Here is a 12913-nt window from a genome sequence, read left to right on the forward strand (position 1 = left end):
CCCTTAACAATACCTGAGGCTGTTCAAGTCAAGGTAAGCCCAGCTGGTTCTGCTGGGTTGGGTGACAATTCCTCATAGGGCTAACTGTCACTGGGCTTGTGTTATCAGATTTTATGCCACTTTGATTTTCCTATAAGGGATGTTTTGTAACTTCATCTGCAGCACAAAGAATTTCCTCTCTCTCTCTCGCTGCCCTGTCATTTTCAGGTTATCTACTCCTGTCTGCCTCAGGGCTTTGGAATGATTTAGTTTCTTTGTCAATCACAGACAATAATGCACCCTTTCATATAATATTTATTGCTCTTGGGAAAGGCCTTGACATTTTACCAGTGAGATCACAACTGTATTTGTCACCTGCTGTACTGTAATAGCCAGTCTAAATGTGCTTTTTGAGTTGGGAGTTCATGGACTCCTGATTAATGCTCTGTTTCTCTGCTGTACTAGTTTTTATGAGTCCTACACGGGACTCCTCCACGGTGGATTACATCGGGATTCCTCAGCCACACATTCCCTAATAATAATACATTGTATTATACTGTATAGATGACGGTGGCGGTATAGGAAGTGTAAGCTCAGCAAATGTATTTTTATAGATATGAGGACATCCAACGACTAATAAAACCCACGTCAGCTTCAGTACACTGTGTTTTAAAGTGTTCGGCGTCACCTTAACATTAACGATATCGCTCCCTCCATAATGCAGCACCAATATCAGCAGACCTGATAAAGCTACGGCCTGCGGGCCAGATGCGGCCTGCTAGGCTTTCTGAACCAGCTCACCAAACATTGTTTCAAGGTATGGTAAAGGTATGGTGTAAGCCTTCTGTTTCATGCATTACAACAGAGCGTAATTCTTGTTGATGCTACTAGATGGCAGCAGACATTAAACATGCCAAATTATCTTTGAGGCATAGGCTTTGTTCTTGTACATTTTATTGAAATTATTCCGTACAAGATTTTACATCCAACTAATATGTAATTGGGTTCAAACTTTGACTGCAGTCAAATCCTGAACCTCATTTTGGCCTAATAATTTGCCCAGCCCTGACCTACAGTATTTCTGTGTGGAGTTAAAGAAGTAGCCTTCTACTTGTAGGAATATTTATTTCAAAAATTCTGTTGCAGGGTTACTTGGTGTGGAGGCCACATTGAGAATAAATATATACAATTCCAAGATTGAAATTGTGAATTATTGAGGAACAAAAAGTAGTAACAATATGAGCAAAATTGTCTTAACGTTACAGTAAAAAAAAGTGGTAGTTTGTTTTTCTTTTTTTTCTTAAAGTTACAACTTTATTCTCATAAATTAACAACTTTTATCTTATAATATATGTTTTTTTATTCTCAGTGTGGCTTTACGACTCAGATGTCACTTAAAAAAAATCTTGATGTCAAAACAACTGAACTATTCTAATCAGGGTCTTCTTAACACCTGTAGTGTTTTTTGTTTTTTGTTTTGGATTTTTCCAAAATATTCTAGTAGTTTCTGTTCCTTAAGAATTCGATTTTGTCTTGTCCTGTGACACAGCACGTGCTGCCACCTGCACTAGTTCTTTTATTTCAAGCCCCAGACACCTGTGTGACCTGGGTGGACACCAACCGCTGTGTCCCAGGATTTGTCTGGGATGGTGACACCTGTGTCCTCTTGTCCCACTGTGTCTGCACTTGTAGCAGGCCACTGTTGCCACAGAAACCAGAACCTCTGGGCTGGTGAGAGGTAAACCGAGCAGTGTTTCTGTAAACCTGACTCCCACCTGATGTGGTTCAGTTCAGGATTCAAACCGAGGCTCTGATACACGCTGTGGAGACAGAAGCTTTGAACGCCATTATGAATATGATTTTGTTTTCACATTAAGGCGTGTAACTGTGTATACTGTATGTGTACAGGCAGACGAACGGTACGTCACGTCGACATCAATATTATTGATTCATCTGTGACGCTGAGAAATTTTTTTTAACTTCCTACAGAAATATTATTGAAACATTATTATAATTATGAAATGAAATGAAGAACTTTTCCAGTTTGCCTTTTAAATGTCACACCACAGTTAGGAGCTTCGACATTATAATGGGTTATTTGAGGTTTAATTTTGAGGTTTAATTGTAACACTACTCGTGTTACACTTTGCTGATTTTAATAGGAAAAGTATGCTTAACAATTTGTGTTTGGCACCCCCTACAGGTTGATGCCGTGAAGAGGAACGAGCCGTTTGTTATTATTGTCACTGCACCAGGAGTGCAAGCTAACGTCGACACAAACCGCCACGTTACAATTGGTCTAGTCTTCTCCATAACTTTATAACTGGCAGAAAATTACATTTGAGTCCTGGATATTTTGATATTATGAAAACACTCAGTGTGTGTATGTGTGTGTGACTTGTGTAGCAGGAAGTTGTCCACAATCTGCTGAAAGTCTGATTCTTTCCTCTGACCTGGAGGTGAGCGGGAAAGTTCTGGAAGCTAATGGACCCTCCCGACACTGTCATGGAGAGGTGGACTCCTCGGGCTTTTACAAGCTCTGCCTCAGTGACTTGTATCCTCCTGGAGGTCTCCGCTCCCTGGCCTGGTTTTCAGCTGTCGTACGTTTGTGCCCAGGATCCTGAATTTTGCTGTAAGTTTTTTTAAATTATTATTTTCTTTCATTTTCCAGCTATGTGGTGGCAGTAAATTAAAATAATATCCTCTGTAATTGAAACCGAGTGGTTTGATGTTCAGCATCATCACACCCCAAATGAAATCTGGAGAGTTTGCAGATGTCCCTGCAAGCACACATTTCATTAAGAGCAGAGAAGCAGTGGTAATATTGATCACACGGCGCTAAAAAACTGAGGGGTGATTATTCACAACGCAAATCAGATTGTTTTTTCCTGCCTTGATCTCAGATACGTTTTCTGTTTAATGTGCATGGAATGTGCTGTGACTCAGGGCCACCAAGGCCATAAGCCTGGGATGGCGTTGCACCACTAGATGGTAGTAATGCATCACTGGTCAACCACATTAAATGCAGCAACTTCTTGTCCTTCCTGACTGTTATCGGTGGGTTCGTCTCCACAGACCTACCGTGTCCTTCCACCTCCCGTGGCTCAATATCGGGCTTGTTTGAAGAATTAACACAACAGAGATGCTTAAACACACAAGGAACCGCTGATGTGAAATGGGCAGAGATCACAGTGTCGCTCTCTGTGTCCGTCCACATGGTTGTGTCTGTTTCCCAAGGGAGAGAACCTTGGACCAGGACACGTGGTTTCTACAAGCAAACAAAGTTGTTTAGATGACAGTGGTCCACACCTGGATCATCACGGTGGCTCCAGTGGAGCAACGCAAATAGGTGGATCAGATCACTGGTCCATTTGAAAGTACCAGTGATGCAGAGGATTTGGAATTCTTAGACACTTACCCATCTTTCGCTGGAACTTTGTTTTTGTCAACAGTGTCGTGCCAGACATTGTTCTGCACAAAGTACCTGCTTGTAAAGACAAAGTGTGTTTGTGTATTTTATTGAAGTCATTGAATTTCTAAAAGCATCATAAGGGGAGAGTTTTCTTTCTTGTAAAAACCATTGCCAGCTTTTTACATATTTTGCAACACATTAATGTCAAATAGTTTCTATTGACTGTGAAAATGATTTTTGCCTTATTTTAACCAGATCGAACATTTTGGGACCTGGTCTCTTTTTTTTTCTTCTTTTTTTCCCCAAAATGTTCAGGCTATAGATACATGTTTATTAGACACAGGAAAACTAATGCATACTATTTCACATTTCTCTTCAATGGTAGGAACAGAAACTAGTCTTTGAGAACTGCACCAAGACTTGCTGTTACCATATTTTAGGTGGAGGGGAATGTGAAGTGACGGGCAGCAATCCAGCTCAGTAATGCACAGCAAGCAATAGTTTCTGCTGCTTTTGCGACAGGGCCAGAATTCTGTACGCTCTGGGACGGCGTCCAAATCACCAGAATTGGTGGGCAGCGGCTCAGCTGCAAACCAGATATATCTTCCGCTGTGACGTCTGGCTGTGATGAGAACAGTGAGAAGTGGCTCAGGCTGATCTAATTCTATGGTGCAGCAGCGTTTGTCTCTGCGCTGCCTTCCAGGACACCCTGCATGGATTTCCAGTCAGATTTTAATGACTGTCTATTGAAACCAAGGTAAAATATTGTCTTAATCACTTTCCTTGTACAAGTCAGAAGTCTGAACCCTGAGTGGTTTGAGATAAAGATTGTGTTTAGTCTCTTGCTGGTGCTCAAGCTCTGGTACTCCTGTGCAAACCCTGACGACCTCCACTTCAACACTTTTGTAAATCTATGGTTTCAAACTCACTTTTTATTGAGCTACTTTTGCATCAGCTGCATTGGTCCTCATGTAGCCCATAACAAGGTGGTTTCTGGTGAGTGAGGCCTCTAAACCAAACCAAACTAAGATGGAACCATCAAGGCGTGTTTTTGTTTTGTTAATTCATCATCCAATAAATATTTGAGCCTTAAATTTAATTCAACCCTGTTAGTATAAATATCAAATGCATGTTTTTAGGGCTGGGTGATATTTACGTTAGAGCTTTTAAAAACATCTCAATGGAACTGTTTGGAAGACAAGGGATATGCTTACACTACGACATAATCACACTTAAGATGTAGTTTCAGGTGTCACGACCTGGATGACTGAGAACTTACACGGACTTCGGACTTAAGTGCGGATTAAACAGTGCTGTGGACTTTTAAACAGGCTGACACTTTAACCAAAGAACGGATAATGAGATTAGCCAAACTGCATCGCAACTGGCTAATGTTTAATTCTGCCCAAATATAATACATGCCCAAATAAAATACATGTGATCCGTTCTTACATGTATTTTCTCTAAAACTGGGGCAGTGGTGGCTAAGCGGACTCAGGTCCGGGACACTTCAGGTTCGAATCCACCAGCTGCCAAGTTACCACTGAGGTGCTCTGAGCAGGGCACCGTCCCCACACACTGCTCCCCTGTTCACTTTGGTGATGGGTTAAAGGCAGAGGTGACATTTGGTTGTGTGCAGTGGTGTGCTGTGTCACAATGACAAGGAGTTCACTTTCCCATTTAAAGTGTAAAATGTAAATCAAAGGAAGATTTTGTTCATTTTATTTTGTGGCATCATTTTCAAATTAGGTCCAGGTTTGTCACATCCATGTTGCATTTTTGAAATAGTTTAAATTACATCCATGTTGCATTTTTGAAATAGTTAAAATAGTAAAAATAGTAAATGTTATGACAGTTTATTAGCACTCACGACTACAAGTATAACACTGGGTTTATTATTGTAAGTTAAGTATATCACTAATAGTTTGTGTATTTTACCGGTGTAAACATACAGTGGCGCTGACGTGGCTCTGCCTTCAGTTGTTTTAGGAGAAGGGATAATTTTTTTTAGCTCTGGACGCTCCAGAGCTTTAAGGCTTCTGATTGGATATACTTTTCATCCATCCACATGTATAAAACCACGAGCTTGAAGGCAGTTCTCGGGCCTTACACAACGCAGGTAAGAGTTTCTTTGATGTGAAAGTATTGATAGATTTAAAATATTCTGTTTCTGCAACTAAAATTTTTATTTTGTCTTCTAGCTATGGATACTTCACTGCTGCTCGTGTGTTTAGTCGTTCTGCTCAGCTGTGAGTATACTGTAGTTTATATTATATTAAGGAGTATTTTTAACAACAATGCTGAAATCCACACAAAAATGCGTTAGCAGTTAATAATCCCGGCAGAATGTGATTCGGATTGGTCAGTTTTTCACATTTTTCTTGGCTCTGGATTCCACTTCAGGACATGAAGCCAAAATATTGCTCAATTTAAGGAAATTAATTCAGGCTGTCAATCCCATCTAGTGTGTAATGGTGTGCAGCCGTTCCAGGTGCTGGTGTGAATGTATGAAGAATATATATAAATACCAGAGAGCAGCACACAGAGGATGGCTATCTAAATTGAAATTTGTTTTTGTGGGGCATTTACCTTCAGCTACTATTGAGTTGCAACTATTATATTTGATTGTCAAACCAGGGGTGTAATCTAAACGCCGCAGGCGCTCGGCTGAGCAGGAAAAAATGCTTCTTTTTTTTTCTTTAGAGAATAGCCACAGATATTGATAATATTTCCATTATGCAATTATATTGTCTGCAAAAGTGTTTTATTGAGTGCTGCTGAGAGGCAGTCAAGTGTCTATTCCTTTACATCCCTGACAATGCTTATGAAAAAAACATCCATCACAGAAAAGCATTTATTTTTTCTTTGTAACTTCGAAATGAATGTGGTTTTTGTCAGTCACCGCTTCTTTGCTGTTTTATTGATTGATTGTGCTGGTCATGTGACCCAAGATGAACCAAGCCAAAAATCAAATTTTTTTTTTGCCAAATAACTACATGTGTTGTGAAATCCTACTTCATATCTGACTGTTTCATTTTCAACTGTTCCTTACATCTTTGTCCTTGTTCTTGCCCCATCTGTCAGGTTCATCGTGTACTGGCTCAATGGGCACAGAGTTTGCCTTGCCTTTCCTGACCAATTATAATTTAAAATACAGAAGCCAGTTTAAACTTTTTATCACTGCCAGTCAGGATAAGACTAAAGTGACGGTGTCCGTGCTTCCTTTAAAGTTTAAGGAAGAAAGAACTCTTAAAGCTGGAGAAAGGTTCACCGCCATCCTTCCGCCCACAGTGATTCATGGAACTGAGACTTCACCCAACACAGTGCTTATTGCGGCCTCAGCAAAAGTGTCCGTGACGGCTTTAAACTACAAGGATTATACAGCTGAAACCTCTGTGCTGTACCCCGTCACTGAATGGGGGCGAGACTATTTTATGTTCACACCGAGTTCTCTTTACTATAATGAATTCTCTGTTACAAATGGAAAAGAGAAAAACAGAGTTGAATTTTTAGCAAAAGACAAAATTGTTTTCCACCAAAAAACCTTAAAGCATTTAATTGTGGAGCTCCAGCCGTACGAGAGTGTCCAATTCTATAGTGAACACGACCTGTCTAGCATCAGAGTTGTCTCCCAGCACCCGGTGGCTGTTTTCACTGGTCACACCTGCTTCAACAAGTTCTCGAGATGTGATCATCTCTATGAGCAGCTACTGCCTGTGAACAGATGGGGGTCTAAATTTATAGTCCCTCCTCTAAGCACTAAGAACAAATATGTTAACATTTACCTTCAGTCCTCCCAGCCCACGCATATTGTCATTCAAAGTGGCAACACAAAAAATGATTTTTCTCTGTCCGCCGGGGAAACGAAGGAGCTCAAACCTTCCAAATCTGAGGCACTGTCGATTCAGGCCGATCATGGCATTCAGGTCCTCCTGCTCTTCAATGTTATCACATACCCAATTTATAAATACAGGGACCCATTTTTAATGACCATCATGCCCAGCGACCAGTTCTGCTCCTCATTCTCTCTCGTGGCTCAGGACATCGTTGAAAGCATTGCCCTAATTGTGGCACAGACTAGTGCATTGGCAGAGCTGCGGATTAATGGTAAAGACTTGCCTGCTTCTGTCCAGTGGAAAAAGGTTACAGGGACAGAATTCTCTTGGGCAGAAATATCTTACCCGCTAGGAAACAGTCAACACACAGTGTCCAGCTCCAAGACACCTTTTGGTCTTTACAGTATAAGTCTTGATCAAAGGATTGGCTACGGTTCGCCGGCCCAATGCTTGCAGCCAGGTAAAGAAAAACACACAGGTTGAATGAAAAATTGTATTTAAACTGCAGACGTATTTCAGGTTTATCATTAATATTGAGATTTCCTCTAGCTGGTGGATCCAGCACCTGCTGGGCTGCAGGAGACCCTCATTACCACACGTTCGACGGGCGGCGGTTTGACTTTATGGGAACCTGCACGTATGTCATGGCAAAGAACTGTAAAAAGAACGATTTTCCAGCTTTCGAGGTTCTTGCCCAGAATGAGAATCGTGGTAACCTTAGAGTGTCTTACGTCACCCTGGTCACAGTCAAAGTCTATGATATCACAGTCATCGTTGCTCGATCTGAGAAAGGTCGTGTCAGGGTAAGATGTTTTTTGTTAGATATTTTATAGATAAACAGTAAGTGTTGTGGTGTCACTCAATGCATTTGTTTTTTTCTGCTCTCCTTCCTGCAGATCGATAACATTCTGGGGAGTTTGCCTGTTTCCTTGAACAACAATAAACTCCGCATGTTTTACAGCGGTCGCTCTGTAGTCATCGAGGCTGACTTTGGTCTCACCGTACGATACGACTGGGAACACCAGCTTGTGGTCACGCTGTCCGAAAGCTACGCTGGTCAAACCTGCGGCCTCTGTGGCAATTTCAATGGCAACCCAACGGATGATTTCATAACGCCCTCTGGGTCTGAAGCACAAGGGGCTGTGGCCTTTGGCAGCAGCTGGAAGGTCCCAGGGCAGGTGAAGGATGCTGCGTGCAGAGATGATTGTGTAGGTGGCTGTAAGAGCTGTAAACACCACCAGATGATGACGTGGGAGGGTGAGACGTTTTGTGGGATTATCACTGTTCCAAACGGGCCATTCAGTGACTGCCATGCTGTCATTGAGCCACAGACATACAAGGAGAACTGCATGTATGATGTGTGTATGGGAGATGGCCTTCATCATTTCCTCTGCAGGGCACTGGAGACGTATGCCGATGCCTGCCAGGCCGCAGGGATCCAGATTAAAGATTGGAGGCAGAACACAAAGTGCTGTAAGTAGTTGTTGCGCTAATACGTGTATATGTAATATTCTCTGCTCGCACTGTAAGACTTCAACTTCCAGTCAGAGCAGCCTCACTCAGTGCAGTGCAGTAAATACTGACAAGCTGACAGATTGTTGACAAATGGATAATGAGTGACTGTAGACTGATTAACATTGTTGAGGAATAGCTTTTTAAAGATATGTTGTACAAGCCACTGATAAACTGCACAGTAACAACTAAAATCCACCAACTCTCTGAAGCTAAGTTTTGAGGTAGACTTTTGCGTGATTCCCTTGATATGCTTCTGTGTTTGCGTTTCATCATTTGAACTAGCCACAGTGTAAAACACGTACATCTACCTGCAGTTATTGGTCTTTTAAGAAATATGCAGAATTTTTTGGGTCATATTTAAGAATGTTGATCTCGATGAATCATGATTAATCTAACCAGCTTGTGATTTATCAGATATATTCTATTAAATATTCTCTTTCTTCTCTCAAGCCCCACAATGCCCAGCAAACAGTCATTATGAGTTGTGCGGCAGTGCTTGTCCTGCCACTTGTTCTGACCCTAATGCACCGTCAACATGCAAATACCCATGTGTGGAGACCTGCACATGTAACTCGGGCTTCGTTTTAAGTGGAGATAAATGTGTGCCGGAAAAACAGTGTGGTTGCACCTACGAGGGCCGATACATCCCTCCAGGAGAGTCGCTGTCGGTCGACCAGAGCTGTCAGCGGTTGTGTGAATGCAAGCCCAGAACAAGAAAAGTAGCATGCTACAATAAGGCTTGTGAACCTGGAACAAAGTGCCAGGTGCTTGAGGGCATAAAGAAGTGTCATCCAGTGTCCCAGAGCACATGTCGGGCCACGGGGGACCCACACTACACCACCTTTGACAACAGACGGTTCGACTTTCAGGGCACATGTGTGTACCAACTCGTTGCACTCTGCTCCAAGAACCAAGAGTTGGTGCCCTTTGAAGTTCGGGTGCAGAATAAGCACCGTGGCAACAAGAGGGTGTCGTTCACCAAGTTAGTGGAGATCAGAGTGTATTCTCTCAGCATTGTAATCACGGAGACGTACAGGGGGCAGATTATGGTAAAAATGACACTTGTTTTTTTTACACTAATTTATTAAACATATTATATAAAGTATAAATACAAAAGTATCATGATGTGTTTCATTTCCAGGTAGATGATGTCCTGGTCGACCTGCCCGTTACTTTAGCAGGGGGTCAGGTGTCCGTGTACAAGAGTGGCTGTTATGTTGATGTCATCACCAACTTTGGGCTTAAAGTTCAATTTAACAGAATATCAGCTGTATTTGTAACGTTGCCCAGCAACTACATGGAAGCCGTTTGCGGCCTATGTGGCAACTATAATGGCAAACCCCAAGACGATCTGATTCCAAAGAACAGCGACCACGCCGTTGCACCAGCAGATTTTGGGTCCAGTTGGCGAGTGGCGGAGATTCCAGGCTGTGTTGACGGATGTGAAGGGAAGTGCCCCAGCTGTGACATTAACCAGAAGGTTCAGTATGAGCAAAAAGACTTCTGTGGTATCATTAAAGACCCCAAAGGCCCTTTCCATGACTGTCACGCTATAGTGGACCCGACTGGACACTTTGAAGATTGTGTTTATGATGTTTGTCTGTACAATGGCAGACACAATGTGCTTTGTGAGGCCATTACAGAATACACATCTGCCTGTCATGCTGCAGGAGCCAAGGTGTACAGCTGGAGAACTAGTCAGTTCTGTGGTAAGAATTGCTGTTTTGTTTTGTTTTGTTTTGGGTTTTTTTTTACAAAATAAATGATTTATATTTAAGGATAAGTCAGTTGTTTGACAGAGAATGTGTTGTCCCTTTTTAGTTACTTAAACACAGTAAGACACATGTCTCAGGCGTTTTCAACAGCTGTTTTATCCAGTATATTTATTATATATTTATTTTGCAACACATTCAATCAGGTCAATCCTCAAAATGAAAAAACCTGAAATTAAAGAAATTCAACCCACCAACCCCCCAAAAAAGAAACTTAAGTTCAGTCCTAAGACTTTTTGACTCCCCTTTTGGATTTAACTGTGTATATCTCTGTCCTTTTTTCATCTGCAATCTAAACTCTCACAACATAAATTTCTTGACTAAAATGTTACATAATGTGCTTCGTGTACAGCACTGAAATGCCCAGTGAACAGCCACTACGAAGTTTGTGCAACTTCCTGTCCTGCCACATGCAAGGACCTGGCTTCTCCTCAAGGCTGCCGGGAGGAGTGTGCGGAGGGCTGTTCCTGTGATGACGGCTACATTCTTAGTGGAGATGAATGTGTTCAATTCTCAAAATGCGGCTGTGTCTATAACGATCGCTACTACCGGGCCGGACAAGTGTTTTATCCAAATGGACAGTGTGAGGAGGAGTGCAAGTGCACGCCAAATGGAGAGGTAATTGGTGCTGACGAAGGAACGCATTTTATTTAACTTCCTGCAGACGGTTTCAATAACTTAACAAAAAACATAATCACACCTATTGCAACATATACATGCTGCACATGTTTTTGATATAAAATGTTAACAAATACCAGTGTGCTAGTACAAACTTTCACTTCAACACGTTTTTCTCCACAGGTTCTTTGCAAGGCGTTCAGGTGTGGACCCCACGAGAAGTGCAAAGTGGAGAACGGTGTCCAGAAATGTCAACCCGTTGGTAAGGGCGTCTGCCGTGCCTCGGGTGATCCCCATTACAGGTCTTTTGACGGGCGAGTGTTTGATTTCCAAGGCATGTGCACTTACACACTCTCCCAGAGCTGTGGGCTGGAAGGTACCCACCTGGTGCCGTACAACGTTCTGGTTGAGAACACGCAGTGGAACAAGATGAGGAATAGGAAAGTGGTGGCCGTCACCAAGATGGTTGCTGTCGAGGTCTATGGCTTCACTGTCACCATGAAGCACAGTGTGTTTGGAGTCCTGGTGAACACTTACTTTTTATTTGTACATTTAAGATTGTTGCTGGTATCATTTTGTTCAACTGTCGTTAATCATATTCTTGAAGTAACAAATTCTCCCTGTTCTTTAGGTGAATGGAGTATTCAACCACCTTCCTCTGAGTCTCAATGATGGAGCTGTCCTCGTCTACCAGGAAGGGAAACATTTTGTTATTGCCACAGATTTTGGACTGCGTGTCACTTACAATCGGATCTACCACGTGACTGTCACAGTGCCCGGTAACTACCGTGGAAAGGTCTGTGGCCTGTGTGGCAATTTTAATGGTGACCAAAAAGACGACTTCCAAATGCCTGACAAGCAGCTGACAACTAACAGAAACAACTTCGGAAAGTCATGGAAAGTGACCATTCCAGGTGTGGCGTGCAGCGATGGCTGCGAGGGGAACTCTTGTCCGGAGTGTGACTCAGCTCGAAAGGCTGTGCTTTCAGAGACCTCTTACTGTGGTATTGTTACAGCACCCACAGGTCCTTTTTCAGTCTGCTATAGTACACTGGACCCACAGTCATACTTCAGTGACTGTGTGTATGATGTGTGTGCGTCTAATGGAGATGAAGATGTACTGTGCGAAAGCATAGCAGCCTATGTTGTTGACTGTCACGATGCAGGGACGGAGGTGCCGAACTGGAGGACAGCTTCATTCTGTCGTAAGTAACTAAGAAAGGAATCAGGGATCCAGTTAAAACGTTATTAATTATTAACTGGTTCTGAAAAAACATACAAAAAAAAACATGGGTCATATTATAGCTGATATATAGTTGACTGGTGTTAGTATCCTTAGTAACTAAAAAGAGCATCAGGGGAGGAGTTATGACTGTTGCAGAGGTCACATGAACTGGAAAACAGGAAAGGCAGGGCCACAGAAATATGACTAAAATCAATCTTAAAATCATTTCATGTCGGGAGACATGAAAATTATTTTTCTCCTTCATTTTGCTTACCTTATGCGCATTTTCCTCTGACATGTCTACCTCTTGGTCCTGTTTTTTTTTTCTAGCAATGAAATGTCCAGCCAACAGTCATTATGAGGTCTGTGCAGACCCCTCTTCTGATTCCTGCCCAGGCCTCACAGACATGCTTCAGAGCACCTCCAATAAATGTACCGAAGGCTGTGAGTGCGACGCCGGCTTCTTATTCAATGGACAAACATGTGTATCTGAGACTGAATGTGGCTGCTATGAGAATGGCAAGACATACAAGGTAAAGTTTAGTTCATTTTTTTA

General features: G+C 42.3%; 1 protein-coding gene across 3 annotated transcripts in view; it reads left to right on the forward strand.

Moving 5' to 3' along the window:
* Positions 1-1362: 1362 nt before the first annotated feature.
* The window catches only part of fcgbp (Fc gamma binding protein), a 20245-nt gene continuing 8694 nt past the window's right edge, over positions 1363-12913 (forward strand). For 2 of the 3 annotated variants that reach the window (XR_003051496.1, XM_025061565.1), the window contains exons 1-11: positions 1363-2611; positions 5593-5640; positions 6476-7687; positions 7777-8030; positions 8124-8700; positions 9193-9791; positions 9884-10451; positions 10867-11132; positions 11316-11657; positions 11764-12337; positions 12688-12890. Coding sequence is in view for 2 of the 3 variants with exons in the window: in XM_025061565.1 (XP_024917333.1) it covers positions 2464-2611; positions 5593-5640; positions 6476-7687; positions 7777-8030; positions 8124-8700; positions 9193-9791; positions 9884-10451; positions 10867-11132; positions 11316-11657; positions 11764-12337; positions 12688-12890 (4791 nt within the window). In the remaining variant the exon portion in view is untranslated. Of the gene's footprint in view, positions 2612-5203; positions 5511-5592; positions 5641-6475; positions 7688-7776; positions 8031-8123; positions 8701-9192; positions 9792-9883; positions 10452-10866; positions 11133-11315; positions 11658-11763; positions 12338-12687; positions 12891-12913 lie in introns of those variants that run through there. The other variant, XM_008323510.3, reaches the window with a different exon arrangement.

This window comes from Cynoglossus semilaevis, chromosome 13, assembly GCF_000523025.1.
Source record: "Cynoglossus semilaevis isolate Cse_v1.0 chromosome 13, Cse_v1.0, whole genome shotgun sequence".
Classification (NCBI taxonomy): domain Eukaryota; kingdom Metazoa; phylum Chordata; class Actinopteri; order Pleuronectiformes; family Cynoglossidae; genus Cynoglossus; species Cynoglossus semilaevis.